This window comes from Epargyreus clarus, unplaced genomic scaffold, assembly GCF_041222505.1.
Source record: "Epargyreus clarus isolate Ecla_fem2 unplaced genomic scaffold, WU_Ecla_fem_2.2 ptg000035l, whole genome shotgun sequence".
Taxonomy (NCBI): Eukaryota; Metazoa; Arthropoda; class Insecta; order Lepidoptera; family Hesperiidae; genus Epargyreus; species Epargyreus clarus.
The window spans coordinates 4080156-4106040 of NW_027332240.1; the positions used below are offsets into that span (position 1 = coordinate 4080156).

General features: G+C 35.8%; 2 protein-coding genes across 2 annotated transcripts in view; one reads left to right on the plus strand and one right to left on the minus strand.

Annotated features, from left to right (window-relative positions):
* Positions 1–306: 306 nt before the first annotated feature.
* LOC140756396 (carbonyl reductase [NADPH] 3) lies at positions 307–1458 on the minus strand. Its single transcript, XM_073091872.1, has one exon. It carries the CDS (start codon positions 1426–1428, stop codon positions 571–573), a length of 858 nt encoding a protein of 285 aa, XP_072947973.1. The 5' UTR covers positions 1429–1458; the 3' UTR covers positions 307–570.
* A 12494-nt stretch (positions 1459–13952) lies between these two features.
* The window catches only part of LOC140756457 (lipase member H), a 31019-nt gene continuing 19086 nt past the window's right edge, over positions 13953–25885 (plus strand). Inside the window, exon 1 of the mRNA XM_073091971.1 lies at positions 13953–14020. The gene's annotated coding sequence lies outside the window, so the exon portion shown is untranslated. The remainder of the gene's footprint in view (positions 14021–25885) is intronic.

Sequence of the window (25885 nt, forward strand, 5' to 3'; positions counted from 1 at the left end):
CAGTTTTTTTTAAGATTATACAAAAGCCTAACCTGATTATTCATGAGTTTTTAACGCTTTAAAGTAAATCGCTAATAAAAGCAAAATGGGTTTTTGGATAGGGCAACAAAACCTCAAACAGTTCGGCTATTGCGCAATAGATGGCAGGGTACACAATCAGTTCAGCTGTTCCGTGAGTGCACCTAATCTAATATTTGAATTTTGTATATTGTGGGAATAATTTTAGTAATAAAAATATTTCTTCTTGGTATAGCGCAAATAAAAAACAACACATTATAAATATTTTCGTCTTTATTTAAATTTTAAAGTTATAAAACAAATGGTTAGGCAATAGGTGCCTTTAAAAAAATATAAAATGATTTATGTATTATTCTTTGAGAGCTTTGCAGGCATTTTTACCAATTACAAAAACTTAACATAAACGTTGAATTCAAGTCACACAACATTAATAATTATTAAATTAGTAATTAATCAGATAATAATAATTATTTTTATGTAACTTGAATTCAACGTTAATTAATTAAGTTTTTGTAATGTGTAAAAATATCTGCAAAGCTCTCAAAGATGATTTCACCACAAACCCTTGCAATAATAATCTCCTTCAGCATCTAACCAATCGACAAGTTTTCTATTGTGCCACATGAAAGTGCCAGTTAAATTGGGCGAAGCATCAAGTATCAGATAAAGGATAACTTCAGCTGCCTTATCAGGGTCTATTTCTCCACCACCGACAGCCATGTCAGTCTTAACATGTCCTGGATGTACCGCATTTATAGAAATATTTCGATTTTTATATTTCCTTGCTTGCACCATCGTTAATGCTGTTAGAGCGATTTTAGAAACTCTATGCTCTGCATGTTTACCTTCATCGGCGAAATCGTTTTTATCAAACGTTCCGTATTTCACACTGTTCAAATATTCATCAACAAAATTATTTATCGATTCCGTTTCCAAGTGTGTGTCGCTGAGAGTTTCGATCCACTTTTTATTTTTCAAATTCGAAAGATGGCCGCACGCACTCGATACGCTCACGACCCTAGCGCCATCTCTTAGCAAGGGGAACAAGTACTCTTCTATTGTGAGCAAACTTTTGTAATTTACGTCAACATTCCGTTTCGCGGCTTCGTAACTTGGGTAAACTTCGTCCCATTCTAAGATGGCTGCGTTGTTTACCAGAACGTCAAATCCTCCATGTTTGGTTTTAATATAATCAGCAAAGTTTCTTACACTGTCAATGTCACTTACGTCAAGTCGATGGAATTGCGGGGTTAAACCTTCTGTTTGGAGTTTTGTTAGGGCTTCCACGCCTCGTTTTTCGTCCCTTGCCGTTAAGTACACTGTTCCTTCGAATTTTAAACACAATCCTTTTACAATAGCGAATCCTAGTCCTCTATTTGCGCCTGTTACGATTGCAACTTTATTAGCCATGTTTATTCGTACTTGACGTCTAGTAATATTGACAAGTAGTAACTTAATGCTGTAATTATTGATAGTTGATATATCTTAGCATGTGTGTTCTGTGTATAATGACATAACTATGCTTATCTCACATTAACACAGATATTCTTTATGTAGTTGTAATCAATAATTTCATTGTTTTTGTAACCTTGATAATTAAATCAGAGAGAGAGTATTGATCTTTAAAAGGTAATTAATGCATATTAATAAAGTGATGATAGGGTTATATCGTTAATTTTTTTATGACCTAGAAATAATAAAATTAACTATGTAATCAATCCATGGAAAATAGGGTTCGTGGATTGTACTTATCCCTTACTGCCATAGGACACTTCTCACACCCTTGAAAACTTATAAGCAAGTGATAAATAAGTAAATTATATTACGTACAAAACCTCGTTGAAAAATCAGACATGCGTGCAATATTCCCCTCGATGGTTTTCTGAGTTTTGACGACTAGTGATACAAGGGATATCCGGCTACTATCCAGTATCCGGCTTATCCGGCGACCTAAACACTATCCGGCCGGATACCGGATAGTAGCACAATAGCCGGATACCGGATACCGAATATCCGGCCACAAGGCTTCCCGGATATCCGGTATCGGGTCAAACTGCTATCCGTTGCAACACTTTAAAATCAGAAGGCAGTGGCCACTGCCACTGCTGTGGAACTGCTATTGGGTACTACAGTAAACTAGAACAAAAACATAACTAGAAATGGAAAAAGTAAAGAAAGTTGTATCAACTAGAATAAAAATTCGTGCGAAGTAGAAAACTTGAAGTTTTCAATGCAAATTTTATGTGCCGTTTGAATACGTTCGAAAACGATTTTGGAGTTGGCATTATTCGAGTAGTTTGAAATCTAATTAAAAGTTATTTACATTGTTATTGTTTTCTTTTTAATAATATAGGGGTAGTAGACGTCTATGTAGTCCATTTGCTCGTACTTGAACTTGGCTACCGCCGCCCATGAACATCTGTAATCAACCCTAGATAATATTAGATTCCTACCTCAGGTCGGTCATAAATACGCCGCTACCCCTGAGGACTAAGCTGGAATGCCTCGGAAGAGTTTTATAGTTCAAACCTTCCCGAGTTATAGGCAGCGACCCTTGCCCAGCAGACAACACAAAGGGTTGCATTTATTTTAAGCATAATTTTATTTTACTAAGTAATTTTTTGGGATGTGCCTAGAAAATTAGTCAATGACATATATTCAAGCAAATTAGGTAAAAAGGTTTCAGAATAATTATGTAAATATCTCTTCTAAAACCTTTTTTGTGCTAGACCTTTTTGCAAAACTTCAGGTACTTACGGGAAGACGTAACCCGAAACTTCTTTGATCTCGTAAATTGGATAATTTCGTGGAATTAGTTTAATACTGAAGTGACAGTGTCTGGCAATGTAGTTGAGTTAACAAGATCAAAAACATGGATGTAGAAGGCTAGAAGTGATTTGAGCAGACTAGCTTTTTATAAGATCGAAGAAGCTAACAAGCATACAGTCCACCTGATGGTAAGTGGATATTGCCGCCCATGGTTATCTACCCCGTAATCAATCCCAGATAGGATTATATTCTAGCTGAGGTCGGACACAAATATGTTGCTACCGCTGAAGACTACGTTGGAACGCGTCGGGAAAGTATGTCTCCCTTACCACACACTTCAAATCGAACACAGCAGTGCTTTACATTGCTTATGAGGCTGGTCTATAGGCGTGGCGCTGATACCGCCGAAGTCGGACCACAAAGGGCTCTCCCACCTTAATAATAGTAGATAAGTTAATATATTTCGACGTGCCACATTAGTTTTCTTATATCCACGTGCAAGTAAACTTAGCGGTCGTGCTTTGGTTCCTGATTCGGGTAGTTTAAATTCAAGACTCCAAGATATCTTTTATGATAGATAAACATCATAATTGGTGATTATTAGTGTTTCCTGTATTACCCGTTCGAGTTAAAATTACTCGCATTAAAACAACTTTTGGACATTTGTGTATGTTTAAGAATCAGGACATGTAACATTATTTACCTTATAGTTGATGCTACGTTATACTTTAAATTTAAATGACTCATTACCATGTAACTAAATTTTAAGCAGTTATAGCCTATGGTCGAGACTGGGCCTCTCGATAGAGGCTTCCAGGTTCGAATCACAAGGACGAATTCGATTTTTCACAGTTATGTAGCAACATAGATTAGTAAAGATTACTCACTCCTAACAAGAAAATGTACTCAGTTTTGAGAATTGAAATAGTTGCGTAAAAAAGTTTTGACACGTCTCCGTGCTAAAATGTCCCTAAAATATTTGAAATAATTATTTATTTATTACGTAGGTAAATTACGCAGTATTAGTTATTTGTTCGTAAATTTTCTCTAAAAAGGTTTTTATTTATCAAGATTTCAAAAAAAGAACTTACGAAAATAAGCCGTTTGTGGCTTCATTCAATTTCAAGGCGGCGAAGCATCTTTACTAATCTATGTGTGGCAATTAGAAATTAACTATCGCTTGCTTGTTGAACGATGTAGGAAAAAAAACTTGAAGAAAACGGCTGCATCTACCTGAGAAATTTAAAAGGAAAATTCTCAAAGATATATGAAGTATACCAATCCATATTTAAAGACTTAAACCTAAAACCCGTATACTAGGAGTTTAATTCTATAAGTAACAAAATAGCTACTATAAAGGGTAGATCCGTTTGTGGTTCAAGGTGGTGGCCTGCATGGTCGTTTGCTTCTTCTAGTATTTCGGTCGGTCCTGTTTCGGGTTTATATTATTATATCAAAGCACGTGTAAAAGACTTCAGGAAGGACTCTTAGGTCCATACAAGTTGACTGTGGGTTCCTTTTATTCATATTTAATCATATTTTCATTTAAGAGCGGATGGGCATAATACAGTCGGGTCTTAAACTGTACAATACATTATTTCTATCACGCAACACGTCATAATTATTATTTTAATATATCGATACATGGAATTGCCGCCCGATTGGCACACGACTCGCGTAATGCAGGCAAGCGATCGACATTGAGAAGTCTTGGTGCGTACCGTTTGAAGACTAATTCTACTACACACTGTAATCAACTCTAGATAAGATTAGATTCCTATCTGAGGTCGGCCACAGATAGCCCTGAGACATAAGCTGTAAGACCTCTGAAAAATATGTCTTCCTTACCACACCTTTCAAACCAAAACACAGCATCGCTTAATACTACTGTTATTAGGCAGAAATATGAGTGAAGATAGTATTCCAGTCAATGACGCAGAATTCTAGTATCAATAAGGCTTAGAACTCATAGGCAGTTTTTTTATTTCGCTTCCACTCGCGGGCGAATAGCTATGTTTTGTTTGGAAAATGACAACTATAATTTACCTACCTAAATTTTCATAACCAAAGCAAAACGCTCCATGAGTTCTAAGCTTTAAAATTATGGTTTATTTACTTCCTTTTATTGCCCAGTATCCTTAGCATGAGTTTTTACGTTTTTACAAAAATGACTATTTGTTTACGTATGTCCCATACATTTCTAATCAGTTCCGATACAATCCTCTGGGGGCGCTGATTGGAAATGTATGGGCGTAAAAACTCATACTAAGGGTACATACAGATTCACTCTTTGAAGACTATTTAAATTACAAAACGAACATATTATTATAGCTACTAGTACAAGTATCCATCAATCATTATTTATTATTGTGCAAAGTGTTTAGTAGAATAAATGTCCCTAGCGATCAAGGCAATTGGCTACTTGACACTTTTTGGGAAACTGTTTTAATGAATTCATATACGTATTATATATGCCTTTCATTGATCATTTTTTCGAAAAAAGGGCTATTTATTAATAAAAAACATATTTTTATTACGGTAAACGGAACGTTACGCCAAAACAGGCGGTCAAGTGTCATTTCGTAGCGTGACGTCAAAACATTGAAAATATAGAAATAAACTTCGACGCTACTTCAGGGGAAATCTTGGGAATTATTTAACTTTTATTAGTACAATTGCAAGAATGTCAAATTACAAGGCGTGTGCAGTGACGATGTGTTCAAGTACGATCGCTAAATATCCTAACAAATTTGCTTATACAAGTTCCTAAACCCAAATCTCATAAACGTTAAAGAACTTGCAGATTCTTATATGTTTAAATCCTCTGTTTGCAAGCAATGATATTTTATACTATCTATGTAAGAGAAGTATTATTGAAAAAAGGAATAAATTTAGTAACTCTCGAGTGATTCGTCAATTCCAAATCATTGGAACGGGACGTAATCAAAACAAAACAGCAAGTGGAAGTATTCATATATTTAATATATTATATAGATGTCTATGATAAGAATAGAATTATAAGACGTCTATGAGAATTCTATTTTAAGGGCCCATTCTGTAATTAATAGGACACAATTAAAATATTTCATGACTGTGTTATTATTGATGGTGCATGTGCACTGATTAAGTTACATGACTGTATAATTAAAAATACATGATTTGCTAATATTAGTATTTTATTAACCGATTTCTTTGTTTATTTGGTTTATATGGTTCTATTAGTGAGTACACACAGTAGAACTTTTGTATATATTTATCATATGTTACAGTTACAATAATTACTACAGATCACCTAAGCTAAATTTTTGTGCTGCTTGCGTGTCTGCTTTTCTTCATTACTAAAATTATTTTCCGTAACAAATGGATATATATTTTTATCACTGTCATTTTCAGAATTAAATTGCAATGCAATAATAGGAACTGTATGGTCACTTTTCTTCCTTCATCTTGTTGGGTTGGTTACGCAAGTAAAGAAGTACTATTTCCCGTGTACTTTACTTTATGTATTTCAGACTGGTGCCCACTTTTGGCTCGTCACTTCTTCTAGGCAGGACAGTCATCACATTTTCATTTTCATTGATGTACCTTGTGTTCAGGACAACTTTTACTTTTCATGAAACACAAACTTGCCTTCCTCTTAAACTGCACATACTCTATAACGTCGTCACTATACGATTGTCGGGAAGATCTGTAAATATAAATATAACCAATTAATAACCTTAAAACAGTTCACATAAGAATATAAGTATATTTAAAAAAATCTTAATAATCACTTGAAGACAACCTTTCTTCTGTCTGAAGTCAGTTAAGAAATGTTTTAATTGTCAGATATGATTAAATGTAAATATAAAGAATGTTTTACTTACGTTGTTTATTTGATATTTCCATAGGTTATCTCACGGAAGTTTTTGTATCCATTTTGATTTATTGCACTGCATATATGGAGATTCTTTAAGCAGGTTCACGCTATCAGCTTTAATATAGTATGGCTTCATTTCGATTCACAACATAAATTCAAGCAACTCTAACAGCAAACGATTTAATTATTATTTGTCTTGTTTGGTTTCGATGTAATGACGTCACATGACATTTGAGGCAGCACTGTCGCCGTTTTGGGCTTTAAATTCCACAGATAAAAAATCGAAAATTTCTTTTTAAAAATTAAAATACTTAGAACGTATTAAAAAATAAACGAAATACTGCATAATTTATGTTTACTTATAAGCTATCATATCCAACATATTTCATATTTTATTGTTATAACTGTCAAGTACCCAATTGTGATAAATGATACGTGAATGGCGTCATGCAAAATGGAGTTATGATTTGCGAGTTTATAAATATCAATAATGTGTATTTACTGTGCTTTACCGACTTATGTATGACACGACCATGTTAGTACTCATGAATGGCAATGCATCTGTGGTTTCAAGTAGAACAGCTGTTTTATATTGAGTTGGTTATTGCTTGGTTATTCATCCATCCATCAGCCTTTACTAGTCCACTGCTGGACATAGGCCTCCCCTAATCTGCGCCACTCCGACGGGTCTTGAGCCGTCTGAATCCAGGGGTTACCCGCCGTCCGCTTCAGGCCAGTCCACCTGGCCGGGGGGCGTCCTGTACTCCTTTTGCTGAGACGTAGTCTCCTATCGAGGATTGGTGTACAACCCTGTGGTCTGTCTCCGGCCGCACCACTGCCACACCTATTTATACCTAATACCTAATGATACCTAATACCTATTTATACCTAATACCTAATGATACCTAATACCTATTTATACCTAATACCTAATGATACCTAATACCTATTTATACCTAATACCTAATGATACCAAATACCTAATGATACCTAATACCTATTTATACCTAATACCTAATGATACCTAATACCTATTTATACCTAATACGCTTTGAAAAGTGCCGCATGGGACATAGTTATCTGAGGCGTTCTAACTTAGTCCTCAGGGGTAGAAACGCATATTATGATATAAACCTTAGGTAGGAATCTAATCTCATATGGGGTTGATTACAGATGTCCAGAAGCGGCAGTAGCCACTTACCATCAGGTAGACTGCATGGTGGTTTGCAACTTCAATATTATAAAATAATACTTACATATGAAATGACTATGTTAATCATCAGGAATGACAACACATCTGTAAAGCCGAAAGAATTGCAATGGTATCATACAAAATTTATGCTCAGTAACGATTATATTGCCATGGCCTCGTGACCTTAGGAACATGAGTCAAACAAAGAAAACAAAGAAAAAGACAAAATGAAAAAGATTAAGATAATTTTGAAAAGATAGGTGTGGCAATGGAGCTTCCGCAGACAAATCTTGAAGATCCATACAAGGTTTTTTGATAGGTTTAACCACGGTCGTGTGATATTTCACAAGTTATTGTATTTAAATTAACATCCTATAATTAGAACATTTAACACAAGTTGTATCTTAGTGACATAGGTATGAATTTTAGTATCGACACAACAACTTACACTTCAATAGATTTACTAGCACTTATGCTCATGGTAAAACAAAGGAACATCTACGGTAAAACAAAGGAACATCTACTTGAGCCACGTTCTTACGATACAATCTCCTCCAACTGATAATGAGGGAGAGAGCTGGAAGAAGGAACGTTGGCAGGAGAAAGAAGTCCAGGTTATGCGACATCCGAGAGTGGACTAGCCAGCGCCGCTGAGCTATTCCGCAGAGCTAAAAAAAATTTTAACAAAAAAATACAATCGACTTCTATGTCACAATAATTGAAATAAATGTTGGTTTAGTACATATTTCTAAAGTCGGCGCTCAATATATTGCGTTGGATAACCGCGTAAAAAGCATGCCCAATATGAGCGATATAAGGCTCACATCATATCAGGCTCATATCACACCCAGATTTCCTTACAATAAGATGTGTTCAATGTTCAATCTTCTTTCAAACAAAAAAAATATCATCAAAATCGGTTCATGGACGACGAAGTTATCCCCGAACAAACATAAAAATATACGGTTAAATTAAGAAACTTCCTCCTTTTGAAATCTTTTAAAAAGCAAGGAGGAGGGCAAAAGGCTGATAGCCATCCTTCACTAGTTGGGGAGGCACTTTAAGAAGAAGATTTACTAGGTAGTAACATATTATATAGCAAAAGTATTAGTCGCAGAAATTTAATTTTACTTATTTCGAATGTTCTTCAGCACGAGCTATTTTTGGAAACCACGAACGATTTTGTTTTATTTTAGTCAAGTTAAGAGTTAAGTTACCTTTCAATTTTTGAAATAGTGAACGTATATCTGCACTAATGGTCATTTCTAACTTAAAGAAAATCCCAGGTAGCGATTAATCACTTACACTTACAGGAAAGACGAGTAGCGAGCAATAATTAGAGAATTCGTTCATTAAAAACCAAATCAGGGTTTTTAATGTTATTGATAATTTAATGGCCACATTTTTGTTGGTCGCAAGCAACATAATTGCTTTCAATTTTAATACTTTTCTTTTTATGAAAGAAAATATTAAAAGATCAAAAATAATAATAATCCACAAAATAAAACATCTTGTATTACGTCGTAATGTAATCACTATCTTTTAAATTTAAATTATACAATATATACTGATATGTAATAAAATACCTACATATTGCGTATACGGCATACTATGTCATTCAATACTTAGTATTTTGATGCGTTAGTATATTCAATGACATAATACATATGTAACATAACATTGAAGATAATATCTATAACATAGTTAACAGTAAACATTGTTAGTTAACATTGTTGTATTTAACATTGAATATACCTACTAATTAATAAAAAAAACGCTTTCTACACTCACAGCCCCACACTAGAGTTCCGTTGTGGTTGCCATGAACACATACATAGACGAATACATAAACACCCAGACAGAAATCTATTCATTCTTTACTTAAACATCTCTCTGACCGGGGATAGAACCCAAAACCTTCAGCTTCAGACCGGTATCTCTCCGCCACGCGTGCTAACTATTGTTTAAAATGTTAAACTATAACAACTTTTGTTTAAAATCACGATTTGTAAGTGTGACAACCAGTAGTTAGAAGAAGTCAATTAAATTAGCATATGGCATTGAGTTTTATGAAAAACTCGTGTATGGTATGATGATAATTGTTTATGTTTGGGTAACCGATTGGTCAAAGGCGTTTATGTATAAATAGACAAGGACAAAAGGCTGTTCTATATATTTTTATAATATAGGAGTAGTAGACGAGCATGCAGTCTACCTGATGGTAAGTGGCTACTGCCGCCCATGCGTGGCTACTGCCACATCTGCAATCAACCCCAGATAAGATTAGATATTTATACCTGAAGTCGGTCGCAGATGCGCCACCGCCCATGAGGACTGAGCTGGAACGCTTCGGATAAGTATGTCCCTTAGCACACCCTACAAACCAGAACACAGCAGAGTTTAACACTGCTGTTATTAGGTTGACATAGACCGCGTAAAACTGCTAGTCCGCTTTGAATATAGAAATGAATCGCGTCGCCATAGCAAATTGTATGACTACACCTGCTCGCAACAACTTCAGAGCGGACAAGCAGCTTGGCGCGGACTATACGAGTATAAGTGTGGCGATAGTGGATTTTAGGATGGTTTCTATTATCTTCAATATTTACTACTTTTAAGTAATATTTGCATCTTACCGATATTGTTACGCCTAGACTACTTTTCTACACTACCTACTTTTTAGATGGTAAGTTGTTAATATCGCCCATAGACATGTATAACCAACTCCATATAAAGCAGGTTCTACCTTTTTTTGTTGACGAGGGGGAAACCTTCAAAAGGTAACCGACCACGTAGGAGCGACGCCAAGTTATGTGGGATTTTTACTGCACTAAAATCCCCCGGGTGACCGTCCTCAACGCATGTTGGAGAACTTCGGGATCTCCGACAGAACATAACCGGAGTCCTCCAAGCGCGATGCCCCGATCGGGTTCTGCCCTGAGGGAGCATTCGCTCCTCCCGCAACATCTGGTGTTTACGACGGTATGCCACGCGTACCGCATTCCTGGGGTACCTTACTAGACGGTTCGAGCTCCCACTCTTGCCGCCCTCAACCCCGAAAGTTTCTTACGACAGGCAGGGGATACCGTAGCCCTTCTAGTCTTCTAGTCCCGGAACTACAGAGACAGAATAGGTTCTACCTACCCGATCACAGATCTGTATCCATTTCTGAGGGCTAGGGACGCCTTATATGTAAGACAGACTACCTAATATAGTTCCTTTATTATATAAGTTATTTTAATAATAAAATTCAAATATTCTAGTAATTATCTAATTCATCAATTATGCTACAACAATACCGTAATTAACGTAATATTAAATCAATTATAATATTATCTAATTAGTTTTAGTAATAATAATTATTAAGTCGTTATGAACTTACCTACTGCCATTTAATACAAAAAACGACATCAAGTTGTTATTTTTGTTTACTTATTGAAGGTGGTAGAACCCTTTGTGGTTCGACTCCGGCGGCACCACCGCCACACCTATTTCTACCTAATAACATCAGTGTTAGGCGCTGCTGTGTTCCGGTTTGAAGGGTGTAGTAAGGAAGACATACTTTTCCGAAGCGTTCCAGCTAAGTCCTCAGGGGTAGCGGCGCATCTGTGGCCGACCTCAGGTATAAATATCTAATGCATCGACAAGATTTACTTAAATGTACATTAGATTTGTGAAATACCGTTAGCTTTTGACAAAACAAAAATCAAGATGAACGGTAATGCAAGGGTATTAACATAACGGTTGTTCATACTTCCTCATGACAAATATTTATTAGGTAGTTGTCCCATTCAGGACGAGAAGCGAGTAACTATAAAAAGTCTATGGTTACTTTACGAAAAATTCCTCTCTGTCTACTTTACAATATTCATAATATGAAACTAGTGGTGTGCGATCGTCATAAATACCGCAAATAGATAGCCAGAAAAAAAATAAATTCATTATTTTCATGTCTGACTAACCGGAGATCGAACCCATGATAGGTTAGTATGGGGTCCCCCAGGGCAGAGCCCGATAGAAGGGCATCGCGTTAGGAGGACTCCGGTTGTGTTCCGTTGGAGATCCCGGAGTTCTCCACGAAACGCTGAGGACGGCCATCGGGGGGGTTTTAGTGCGGTAAAAATCCCACATAACACGGCGTCACTCCCATGGCGTCGGGTACCTTTTGAGGGTTTCCCCCTCGTCAACAAAAAAAAAAAATGGTTAGTATGGGGTCAGCCGGTCGTGGAATCAGTCGTGGTTCTAATCTGGAGGTACCACTGCCCTTTGCTGCCACCATTTCTTATAACAGCAGTGTTAAGCGCTGTTGTGTTCCAATTTGAAGTCTGTTTAAAGGGAGTCTAGTTGGATTTAGAATGACGTCACTAAGGCAATCCCGAAATCATCCAAACCAGACGTGTATGCAAAATTTCAGCTCAATCGGTTAGGTTATCTGGTTTAAAATAGAATTGCAAAATTTGACCCTCACATACATAATACCAAGGCAAGTTAAAATAAAAGTTTGTAAAAATAATGCCCAATTCTATCTTTCCTACTTAAATTATAAAATACCTCCATTAAAGGTGGTAGAAGCCTCTGTAATTACACTACAGCGGCACGACCGCAACGTCTGTTCCTGCCTAATAACAGCAGAGTTAAGCGCTGATGTGTTCTGGTTTGAAACATATGGTAAGAAAGACATATTTTTCCAAGGCATTCTAACCTAGTCCTCAGGGGTAGCGGCGCATCTGTGCCCGACCTCAACTAGACCTAATCTTATCTGGGGTTTATTACGGATGTCCTTGGGCGGCAGTAGCCACTTACCGTGAGTGTACTACGGTAAGTGGTACATGCTCATCTGCTACTGCTATTTTATATATACAGAAATAAAAAACTATAGAGACTCCACGGAGATTATGTGTAAAGTTCTTTTATAAAATCTAATAATGCATATTACATAATAACTAATGAAGACTAATCAGTGACATTGACCAACTTCTGACTACTTTGAAATTTAAAACAGTTGTCTAAAAGTTGTAAGTGGGTCAGGGAATATAGTATTTTGAAGGCAGATAGTTATAAAAATAATTCTCAACAAAATATATCAACGGATGATAGATTGACTAATAAACAACTATATTTCATATAGTTGTCATATAGTATAGAATTAGAATTAGAGCTTAGGAGTACAACCGCCACCCATATTTCTAGTGGGAAGCAGTTCTTCGTTTTGGTGGGTATGGGTGCCAGCTGACTTAAGTACATAAGAGACGTCCTTATTCCTCAGAAGTGGCAACGGATCTGTGATCAGCCCCAGGTAGAACCCATTCTAAGGAACTGATCACAGATATCCATGGTTAGCAGTGGCCATTTACAATCAGATAAATTGGTCATGTTGCTACGTGTAGAAGTCGTATAAATTAAAAGACAAAGTTCATAAATTTAACTATCAATGAAAAATTCGAACGACCTTAAACTCACAAAATTAATTTTAAAATATTTTATATCATCATCAGTCCACGTAACACTAGGCGACCTCCGCCGTAACACCACGCATGCATCCTTGCCCTTAAACTTGGTAGCGACGCGGTACGAATCGCACGCATCGTGAGCAAAAATATACAAAGCAAATAAAAATACGGTACAAAAGTGATTGACATTTAAAAAAAGATAAATGAACATTAAATAAAGTGAGGTGCTTAAATTTTATTAAATAAAAATTAATAATAAGTTTAAAATAAATAAAGATTTCAGAATAAAACACGGTATAATAAAGTGATTGACATTTAAAGAAAGATAAATGAACATTTAATAAAAAATGTTGTGTTCAAATTTTATTAAATAAAAATAAAGTTTCAAAATTAAAAATAAATAAATATTGGTAATTTAATAAAAAATATGAGGAAATAAAAAGTGCGATAAAAAATTATTGACATTCAAATACGGGCAGAATTGGATACTAAAAGTGATGTGAAGATATCAGTTTAACATTTTAAAAATAAAATGCATTACCTACTCAGTATAGAAAGCTGAATTTTTAAAAAATGCCATACCGTATATTAAATAATGTACTTGAATTAATTTCATAATTTTTATGAGTGTTCAGTAAATAAAAGAAATATTACACAAAGTGACTAAAAATAAAACATCAAGTGGACTTTGCAAAACAGTGTTTGAATAACAACGAAACCAAGTGTATTTTGGTAAGTGTACAAAGTATATTTGAATCTAAGCAATTAGTTAAATACCTACTGTTTTATTGCTTCTTAAATTGCATTCATAGAATACATTTAAAATTTACAAGTGTAAATAAAAACACTTGGTACCTTGACTTTAATATTAAAATCAAAGATTTTTTGTGAATTTTTCAATTGGCATATTAATTTATGTCCCTAAAATATTTATTAAGAAACAAGGAAGGTTGATAAGTTGGCCTAATAAACAAATATGTTTGTACACATTTATATATTTTGTAATCATAATAAGTAAAATTATTGTTTAATTGAGAGAGTGAATGAATAGACATATTAACGGGTCTTTTTACCGCACACACGCAACTTGCAAACTTTAAAATAACTCTCTCATCCAAGAGTACAAGTAGCTGCAATGAAAAGTGTATTTCTGAGTAAAGTTATTCAGGAACTCAAATAATTTTAGGCGAGAACAGTTCTACTATAAGGTCCTATAAATTCTGTATAACATTGTCCCGTGCAAAGAAGCGGTGTGTAGATATCAGTTATAGCTTAGTGGTTGAGAAGCACTTTCTCAATCGAGGGGTCCGAAGTTCAAATCCCAGGCACGCACCGCTGATTTTTCGAAATTATGTGCGTATTATAAATTGATTACGTGTTTTAATGTTGAAGTTAAAAATCATGAGAAAAATTGCATGCCTGAGTTATCTTAAAAAAATGTTTTCAAAAGTATGTGAAGGCCAGCGCGGTGGACTATGGCCTAATCCTTTTCTTTCTGAGAGGAGACTCGTGCCTATCATTGAGACAGTAATGGGTTGTCGATGAAAGAAACGGACATAAAAAATAATAAAACAAAAAAGTGTGTTTAAATTTGCGCGTACAAAGCATTCGTAACCTTGTGATTGATGTTGTAAGGCAACTTTATCCTTTCATTACTCTGGCATTTAGCCGGTTTTACAGCCTATGGCAGATAAAGATCAGAGTGTTTATTATATTGTAAAGAAAGTTTAAATGAAAGACGCATTCTACACTCACAGCCTCCCACTACTATTCCCTGTGTCGTGGGTGCCATGGACACACAAAGACGAATACACAAACACCCAGAACAGATATCCAAATTCGTCATTCAGATGTCTGTCTGGCCGGGGATTGAACCCGGAACCCTTTGCCCGTCAGACCGGCATGATACCGCTCCATCAAGTTGGGTTTAAAATAACTTATGTTATTTTTCATTCAAAACGAAGTGTTTATGAACCTTTGGTTCGACGCCGGCGGCACCACCGCCACACGTGTTTCTGCCTTATAACAGCAGTGTTAAGCGCTGCTGTGTTCCGCTTTGAAGGGTGTGATAAGAAAGACGTATTCGAGGCGTTCCAGCTTAATCCTCAGGGGTAGCGACGCGTCTATGGCCGACCTCTTGTAGGAATTAAACCTTATTTGAGGTGGATTACAGATGTCCATGTGCAGCAGTAGCAACTTACCATCAGATGGACTGTATGTCCGTTTTCTACTTTTATATTATGAAATATTCAGCCAAATGCATGTCGAACGTGGAAGGTTCCTTCGGCCAAATTAATAATTAGATCAGAAAATTATAATAATCTTATATATAAAATTCTCACAGTTTGTTAGTTACAAGTTAGTTACAATGTTAGTTACCGTACTCCTCCGAAACGACTTTTCCGATTTTCACCGAATTTTATATGCATAATCAAGCATAGTAGGTCTGAAAATCGGCTACTATCTATTTTTCATACCCCTAAGTGATAAGGGTTGTTCACCCTTAACATTTTTTATTTATATGGCAACACAACGTTTGCCGGGTCAGCTAGTAATTTGATAAAAAAATTTTATTTTTTAATTTTGTTATTATGGCAGCCTAAAACGAAAACTAAATATAGAAATGGCTTTCTGAAGTCGATCACAGATGCGTGGCCACTCCTGAGAACCAAGATTATCGTCTCATAAGCAACTGTTATAAAAAGATAATGATAAACTTGCTATTCAGGTTTTAATGCTTAAATAGTTTTCTTTGTTCATATGCCAATAGCGCTAGGGATATAATAGTGCCTTAACTTTTTTAGGGTTCCGTACCTAAAGGGTAAAATCGGAACCCTATTACTAAGCCTCCGCTGTCTGTCCGTCTGTCACAGGGCTCTATCTCCTGAACCGTAATAGATAGACACTCGATTTTTTACAGAAGATGTATAATGCTGGCTGCTCTAATAACAAGTACTAATAATAAAAAGATTTAAGTAAATGGGGGCCGCCATATAATAAACCGCTATTTTTCAGCGTTTTTCGCTTTATCCATTGAACCGTAATAGGCAGTTCAAATTTTCACTTCAATGGCTGCTGTAATAACAAATACTAGATATAAAAAATGAAAATTTTGGTCGTACGGAACCCTCCTGCTGCAAGTTCGACTTGCACTTCACCAATTTTTTTTTTATGGCAGCCTAGTAAAACGAGAATTGAATATCGAACAGGATCAAAGATGGGTTGCTACTCCCGAGGACTTAGATGGTCGCCTCATAACCAGCTGTTATAAAAAGTTAATAATGATAGCCTTAATATTCAGGTTTTAATACTTGAATAGTTTTCTTTGTTGATATGCCAATAGCGCTATGGAGATAATAGTGTCTGGTTATTCATGTTTTAGTACAACTTTTTAGTTTCCTTTTCTATAACATGTTCCTTTAATCTCGTTATCCGTGTAACAAAAAGACTCTTAGGAGCCTGTGGGCCATTGACCTGGCCATTGACCTGTTAAAAATGATCTCAACAACAGCGACCAAGGGCCGGATTAAGCGCTGACAGGGCCCCCACAATAAAAAATATCCAAATTTCTACAGTCATGAATTAATTCATTCTTTGTTGAAATATTTTTGATGGGAATTCATTTTTGAACGAAACATCCTTTAATTCAATGATTAATTTCGGTCCTCCGCTCTTTTGTTGCCCTCAGGGCCTCGCAACCTCTAAATGCAGTTCTGGTGCAATATGCAGCCCTATGGTGTGAAAAGTAAAATTTTAGTCGGTTGAATAGTTCAGAATATAGCGTGTACAAACGTAGTGACATGCGATTTTTATTTATCAAATTTATATCTATTAACCCAGTAACCTTGACAGTGCGAAGGCAGGTTTTTGGTTACGAATTTACTATCTAAATTAGCGTAGTAAAAAAATCTAAGTCTATAAGCCTTTACTTTATGCGTTCACATGTTACTGTAATAGATCGTTATAGTAAATATTAGGCTTTACTAGTAATTATTAAAAAGCTCCATAAAAAAATAAAAAAATAACCAAAAACCCATTTTGTACCCTTTGTGGCTCCATTCCGGTGGCACCACCGACTCACCGACTTCTGCTTAATAACAATAGTTTTATTAAGCAGTGTTGGTACGCGCTGTTGTGTTCCGCTTTGAACGGTATGGTAAAGGGACTTATCCGAGGCATTCCAGCTTAGTACTCAATGGTAGTAACGCATCTGTGGACAAATTCAGGTAGGAATCTATGCCTATCTGAATTTGATTATAGGTGTGCATGGGTAGTAACTACTTATGATGCGGACTGAATGCTCGCTTGCTATTCCATCATTATAAAAACACACAAACATTTTTTTATAATAGTATACCTATCGAGAAAGGTTGATCAACCTGTGTAGATACCTAAGTACCTTAGTATATTTATGGTTCAACAAACCTTGTATCCCTGCAAAACCTGAATGTAGCGTTTTAATTTTAATTTCAAGTTTCAACTCCAGAGTTGGTTGATACAAAGTTTTATTTCGAAACCGCTTTATGTGCTTTGTTTTAAGATTACAAAGAACAATAGCTGATATTTTATGTATCACTGTTGGGCATGAGTATCCATTAAATAGGCCCAGAGCAAACGCATGACTGCTCCAATTTGAATAATTAATTCGTGAAGGAAGGCTCCAACTTGATTTAATTAAAAGAGATTCTTGAACAGTCAAGTGGTACTTCCCTGAGGGTCAACTCTTTCTGCTACATAAATCTTACGTTTTTGAGGCCTCCGATAACGTTTAATCGTAGTCAACAATAATAATGCTGATGACGATTTTTTTATAACATAGGAATAGCAGACGAGCATGCGTCCACCTGATGGTAAGTGGCTACTGCCGCCCATGGACATGTGTAATCAACCCCAGATAGGATTAGATATTCCTATCTGAGGTCGGCCACAGATTCGCCGCTACCCGTAAGGATGATGATTATTGTATGTGATTATAGTAGAAATAGGTGTGGCGGTGGTGCCGCCGGAGTCGAACCACAAAGGGATCTACCACCTTCAAGATGATGACGAGAATAATGACTGTCCTATTGCTGGGCACGGGTCTCCGCACAGAACGAGAAAGATTAGGACATAGTCCTTTCGCTAATCAAGTGCAAATTGGTAGACTACACATAACTATTTTTTTTTAATCCTTCAGGTATACTGGTTTCCTCACGATGTTTTCGTTTACCGTTAAACTAAGTCATAATGCACACATAACAAAATCAGAGGCGCTGCCGGAGATCCCTTCGTGGTAGAACCCTTCATGGTCCGACTCCGGAGGCACCACCGCCACACCTATTTCTACCTAATAACAGCAGTGTTAGGCGCCGCTGTATTCCTTGTTAGTCCTCAGTGGTAGCGGCGCATCTGTGGCCAATCTTAGGTAGGAATATCTAATCCTATCTGGGGTTGATTACAGATGTCCATGGGCGGCAGTAGCCACTTACCATCAGGTGGACTGCAGGTTCGTCTGCTATTCCTATATTATAAAAAATAAGGTTCGAACCTCGGACCATTCTATTAACAGGCGTTTCAGCCCGTCAACAAACGTAATATATAATACATAGTAAATATATACAAGTAATTCCATTAGTTTTTATTGTATATTCAATTGTAATTTTATGACTGTTTAAATTGCTGTGTTTTACATGTATTCTATTAATTTTGTACGGTAATTCCATTGCTCTTATGGTTATTAGTTTCTTGTATCTACTACAAATAATGTGGTATTCTGTAAAATATTTTTTTAATTTAGAAAATAATGAAGTTTGGGATGCATTTTTTTAATTACCGTTATCTCAGAATTATTTGTAAATAATAGTCGTTTCCATACTCGAAACACGCAAACAAAACGCATTTTTGAAATTATATTAAGGGTGTGTAAAGGAAAATAATTATAGTTATCTAAGGCGTTCCAACTTAGTCATCAGGAGTAGCAAAATATCTGTGGCCGTCCTCAGGTAGGGATATAGGGTGTAGCAAGGGAAACAAATTTATCCAAGGCGTTCCAATTTAGCAAGGGATAGCAACGCATCCGTGGTTAGATCTAATCTTATCTGGGATTGATTACCGGTGACCATGGACGTTAGATGTCACTTACCATAAGGTGTACTGAATGCACGTTTTCTATTTCTATATTTTTTTTTTACCTCAATCAGTTGAGTGGAATTACTTAAAAATAGCTGCAATTTTTGACCCTTCCAAACATAAAAAAAATATAAATTTTAAAATAATAATATAGGAAGTGCTAAAAAGTATTACCGAAATATGCAACAAAGCAGACCTTCCCAGTGTGACCTTTGCTTAAAATTAAAAACATTCAAAATGAATAAACGCTAGAGATATATTTTGATTACTTCCGAGTAGTTTAATGGTAATTTGAAACGCGAATGACTTCTAACGGTCATATATCACAAGGCTTGCAGTCAATCTGATGGTAAGTGGCTACTGCCGCCCATGGACATATGTAATCAATCCCGAATAGGATTAGATTCCTATCTGAGGTCGCCACAGATGTGCCGCTACCCTTGAGGACTAAGCTGGAACGCATCGGAAAAGTATGTCTCCCTTACCACACCCTTCAAACCAGAACACAACCGCTTAACACTACTATTATTGGGTAGAAATCGCTTGCTGTTAGAGGGCTATGGATTTTTATTTATCCTTTGGGTATAGTTTGTTTTTTTTGGAATAAAACTTATCCTATGTCCTTTTTTGGACTGACAACGTGTATACGAAATTTAATGTCAATCGGATTGGTAGTTAAGTCGTGAAACAAATTAACAAACAAACTCACATACACATTTATAATATTACTTAGATTAACATGATTTTACGCATTTACGGACTTTTCCGGTTATAAATTATGATTAATAGTGTTGTTGGCTACTCTTTGAAACTAGTTTATGATTTTAGAAGGAAGTGTGAATCTGATTATTTATTTTTTAAGAACATAAATTTTAATGACTTAATAATGTTTTAAGAATTACAGTTTTTATGTTTATTATGAATATATTTCAAATATTATTATTAGTGGCATATTTATGAGTTTAAACAGCTCAGAATAGTACAAAAAAGTAATAGTCTAGTGATCTAAAATTATACTTTTCTTTCTTTTTTAAAGGTATTATTTTTTTTAAAGTGCCTTGCTAATATGCACATTGCATAATAAATAAATAAATTATTATGTGCTACACTCCACAAATATAAAAAAATCCAAAAGTATGTAAAGTCTACCAATACGCATTTTGTCAGCATGGTGGACTATTAGCTCTGAATCTGACAATAGAAACATGCCCAGCAGTGGGACAATAATTATATGATTAAGTACTGAGATAATCGAGCATTTTCTGACGCGTTTCATTTGAAGTTGCGTGCAAACCGCCCAATGCAAACTGACCCTAAATTTTTAATTTATCTCTCAATTGCAATTTATGATATGTTGCTACAAATTGACCATGATCCCGATATGGTCAATAAAATTTGTTATCTAATACTAAAACATACGAAACCTGTCGCTTACGGCTTAGTGCTATTATGTTATCTTGGTGAAAACGATTAACTTTAAGGTTACAAGAAAAGGTACACGGTTAGAACCCTTGGGAGTTCGATGCCGGAGACTGTTTCCATAGGTACCTTTTTTAACACGCTTTTACTAGCTTGGGTTGTATGTATGTATGTATGTATGTACGTAACAGAGTAACGGAATCTTTGAACCCGATGTCTATCCACTTTGAACGTTCATGTTAATTCAAAATTTTGAAAAATTATCAAGAATTGATGACAATACACGATGTTAATAATTGTGTACCATTGTCCTTATCAACATCCTTAGGATTAACGATTTTCGAGGCGAGAGAAAGCGCCTTAGAAAAAGTTCACGCAAAGTTACTAGATTGATTTTTAGTTATGAAAAATAATAATATTTATTATAATATAGAAGTACCAAATGAGTATGTAGTCCACCTAATGGGAAGTGGCCACTGCCGCTCATGAACAGCTGTAATCAACCTCAGATAAGTGTCCTACCTGACGTCGTCGGCAAATGGATTGCTACCATATAAATCTAAGTTGGAACGTCTGGGAAAAGTATGTCTACTATATCATAGCCTTCGAACCGGAATACAGCAGCTATGAAAACCGCTGTTATTGTAGAAATAGCTGTGGCGGTGGTGCCTCCGGAGGGGAACCAAAGAGGGTTCTACCACCTTTAAAGTAAGTACACGCCGCCTACAACAAACGGACTAATAGACTTGATGTGTTCGCTGAAGCATTAAAAAGCGCTTGATAATTTGCCACTAGCGGTCACCCATCCAACTTCCGACCATGCCCGATGTTGTTTGACTTTGAAAATGTATTGAACTCTATACAAAACGTGGGGCTTTGCACGATTCTATTTTTAATAATGGGTTTATGATGATTTATCATGAATACCTCCTAATCATATACTCGTATATTATGTACCTTACATAACAAAAAATACTCAATCAACTAAACATTATTATAATCAATTTTATATATCACAAAGCATAGTAGATTATTATAATAACTCATTTAGATGTATAATCTTCATTAGTCACAATAAGGATCATTATATTTAATGCTTCCAGAAATCATTATGAGTAAATTTATGGAAAATTATGGAAATATTACTGGGTTCGTCTGTACTATATTATTAGTATATTAACATATAAATATTAACATATAAATAAAATAAAGACTTATTTAAAGTATTCTGAGTATTATGTTACGCGCTGCTGTGTTTTGGTTTGAAGGGTGTGGTAAGGGAGTTTCTTTTCCGAGGCATACCAGCTTAGTCGCAAGAGTAGCGGGGCATCTGCGGCCGACCGTAGATATCATCAGCAATCTAATCATATGAGGGATTGATTACAATTGTCTATGGGCGAAAGTAGCCATTTAACATAAGGTGGACTACATGCTCGTCTCGTCTGCTACTCCTGTTCTGTGAAGGGTTAGGTTGAATTTGTTATGTTGTTATGCCGTCTGTTCCAATAGGTATAACCCTTCAGGACTAAGTTAAGTTATGAGTTTGAACTACTGGGCTATCACTACTACTGCTGAATATAAATCATCATCATCATCATCAACCCATTAGTGTCCCACTGCTGGGCACGGGTCTCCTCTCAAAATGAGAAGGATTATGCCATAGTCCACCGCGCTGGCCAAGTGCGTATTGGTAGACTTCACATACCTTTGAGATTTTTTTTTATAAATCTCTCAATTATGCATGTTTCCTCACGATGTTTTCCTTCACCGTTTTAGCAAGTGATAATTATTTTCTAATACGCACATAATTTTGAAAAATTGGAGGTGCCTGGGATTTGAACCTCGGACCCCTCGATCGAGAGGCCGAGTAACCACTAGGCTATCACTGCCTTCTGCAATATAAATCATTCATAATAATATGTGTCTTCGTGGCATACAACTTGAAAACCTTGGTATTCATCTTATTGTAGCGAATCGATAAGACCTAGTCCGCTAAATATATCCTTAATGATTCCTACAATCTCCTGTGAGAACAAGAATCATTACCATCCTTGTTTTACAAATAAATAAACAAAGAAGTAAGAGAAATAAAGAATCAGAAAGAAGCAAAGTCGGCAGTGAAACTAGTTTTCGATTTATATTTTATTTTAATAGACTGCTATGATATAGGGCATGTATTTAATTGCAAGAATAAAGGCTGTGTCAAAATACATTGTTGTTCCTTATTTTCCTTTTTGTTAATTAAAGTCATAGATTAGTAAAGATAATTCGCCGCCTTGAAATTGAATGAAGCCACAAACGGCTCATTATAGTAATTTCTTTTTTTGAATTCTTGATAAATATAATCATTTTTAGAGAAAATTTACGAATAAATAATTAATACTGCGTAATTTACATAATAAATAAATAATTTATAATAATAATTTCAAATATTTTACGGACATTTTAGCACGGAGACGTGGCAAAACTTTTTTATGCAACTATAGTAATAGGTAATAGGAGAGAGTAATCTTTACTAATATAAATGATTAAAGTATGAAATAGAATTAGTGTCATATCTAAGGTAGGGCACAGATTTCTCCTGATTTACTTCTGAGGACAGTGACAATGCCTCAGTTGTAAGTCTATCAAACGAGAATAAAAGCGAATCGTACTACATTTGTTAGTAATTTCAGTGTGGTGGCCACAGACCTCAAAACAAATACAGGTCTGTGGTGGTGGTAGTACAACCATCAAATAAATGAAGGGTCCTAACACCAATTAAAAGGCTGTAAATACCTCATGGCTTTACGTTTACCATAATTGTTCTATACGCGATGGTTTTAGATTCGATTCCCAGGTGAGGCAGATATGGACAAAAGCTCTGCGTCAGGCTGTATGTAGCCATAGATAGCGTGATATACATATTGTGATAAATAGCGTGATATAGACATTCATATCTAAAATGTATTATTAATTATAAATAGTTTAAATATCATATCCTTTGCTGTAACGGTGAAGGAAAACAGCATGAGAAATCTGTATGCCTGAATGTTCTCTTCAAAAAAGTTCTGAAAATTGTGACGTCTACCAATTTGGTATAGTCCGCACCAAACTGCTAGTCCGTTCTGAAGTTGTTGCGAGCAGGTGTAGTCATACAATTTGTTATGGCGACGTGATTCATTTCTATATTCCGATCGGACTAGCTGTTTTACGCTGACCATTTGCATGGTGGAGTATGATCTAAACACATTCTTTTTGACAGAAAACGATGATGATTTATTAAAAATGTATACTTCATACACATGTACAAAGATGGACTTTATACGAATCATTGTCTGCTTGTGAACCTTAGGTACTTAAAAAATCCATGGATGCGTTAAAACAGTATAATTAACATAATAATGAAATGTAACAATGAAAATATGTAATTAAATTGTACCGGCAAGAGATGATTGTCACAATTACATAACTAATACTCGTATTTATGATCAAGTTATTACTTAAGAATTCTTTGGCACAAAGTCAAAATTCTTTCCAAAATCGAATAATTTACGTTACTTAAGCTAATGCTCAAGTTTTTTTAGTTTGTTTTGTTTAAAGAGAATGAATTTGCATATTTATGTGTTAAAACAATTAGTACTTGTCAGAAAATTGCACAGAATTATTTGTTAAAATTTTTTTTAGTTGTAACAATCAGAAAGTTTTGACAGATATACTCGTATTTGTTAAAATTATTTTAGTCAAGAAATTCATTTTTCAATACGGAAGTTGCCGATTACCTGATAATGAGTGCCTTCTATAATACACCTCAGATAAGATTAGATTCCTACCACAGGTTGGTCACAGATGCATTGCTACCCCTGAGGGATAGTTGGAGGTCTCAGATAAATATGTCACAGTAGCGCTAACACTGCTATTATTAGACAGAAATACGTGTGATGGTGGTGCCTGCAGATTCGAACCATCTTTCAAATGTGTTTACAGAAATATGTAGTTACTTGAGCATGTTATTATAAAGTAGATATTTAATTAGTCAATGATTTTTTAAGATTATATAAATAAGTGTAATTGTCTTTCTGTATATCTATATCTATACTAATATATAATATTATTAGCTATCAGAAGCGGTTTTTATTAAAAAAAAAAAAATACACGTGGTAAATAACCTAAACGATATTTAATATGAATTATGTAATTAAAACAATAACAATCAAAGATTTAACACCTAAATAGATTTCTAATGAAAATTGACAAGAGGTCCGCTCCGCACAAAGTCTTGAATAATAATGACCGACCGGCGTGCTCGCACCGCCTTTTATACCCATTCTTGATTTTTATATGTCTACCCTCTAACACGGCCTCTCCTGACACCCTGGCGTCACGACAGGCTTATTCCTCGTCGTCTGAAGATGTAGGAATCAACCGAGGCAGCGAGTGTAGTGATGGGGCTGCTGTTTCAACGGAGTCTTCTTCCAAGGATGTTGGAAGTGGCCGCGGCACAGGCCCAGCTGTCCCGTCAGGTGCTGAAGATGGCCCCGCCTTATCGGAGTCAATCACTTCTGGGTTTGGATTCAAGTTTTCATCATCAATGTTATCATCAAATGCTGAAATCAAAGATTAAGTTATTCTAGAGTCCAATGTCACTGATAAACAAAATTAGTTTGTTAGTGATTGTTACAAATAAACAATAAAGGAAAGAAATAGTGACCAGATCGTTTAACTTAAGGTTTTTGTAACAAACCTAAGTTAAACATCTAGAAACATGCATAATTCTTATGTGACATAGGCATGATTATCAAAATCTTGCCTAGCCATTCATAGGTTCCTCGGTATGGGCCCTACCGAGGAAATAACTTTACACCAGAGGGCAAGGCGCATGAAACCCTCTGGCGACTCTCCGTAACACGGAAAGCTTTCACGTTGGGGGAAAAGGAGTATGTACTCCCCCAACGACTCTTCGCCACGCGAAAAGCTTTCACACCAGGGGGCAAGGCGCATGAAACCCCCTAGCGACTCTCCGTAACACGGAAAGCTTTCACGTTGGGGGAAAAGGAGTATGTACTCCCCCAACGACTCTTCGCCACGCGA

What these genes read in the sequence shown, in the direction of transcription:
- LOC140756396 (XM_073091872.1), bottom strand. Translation starts at nt 1,428, where the DNA reads ATGGCTAATAAAGTTGCAATCGTAACAGGCGCAAATAGAGGACTAGGA.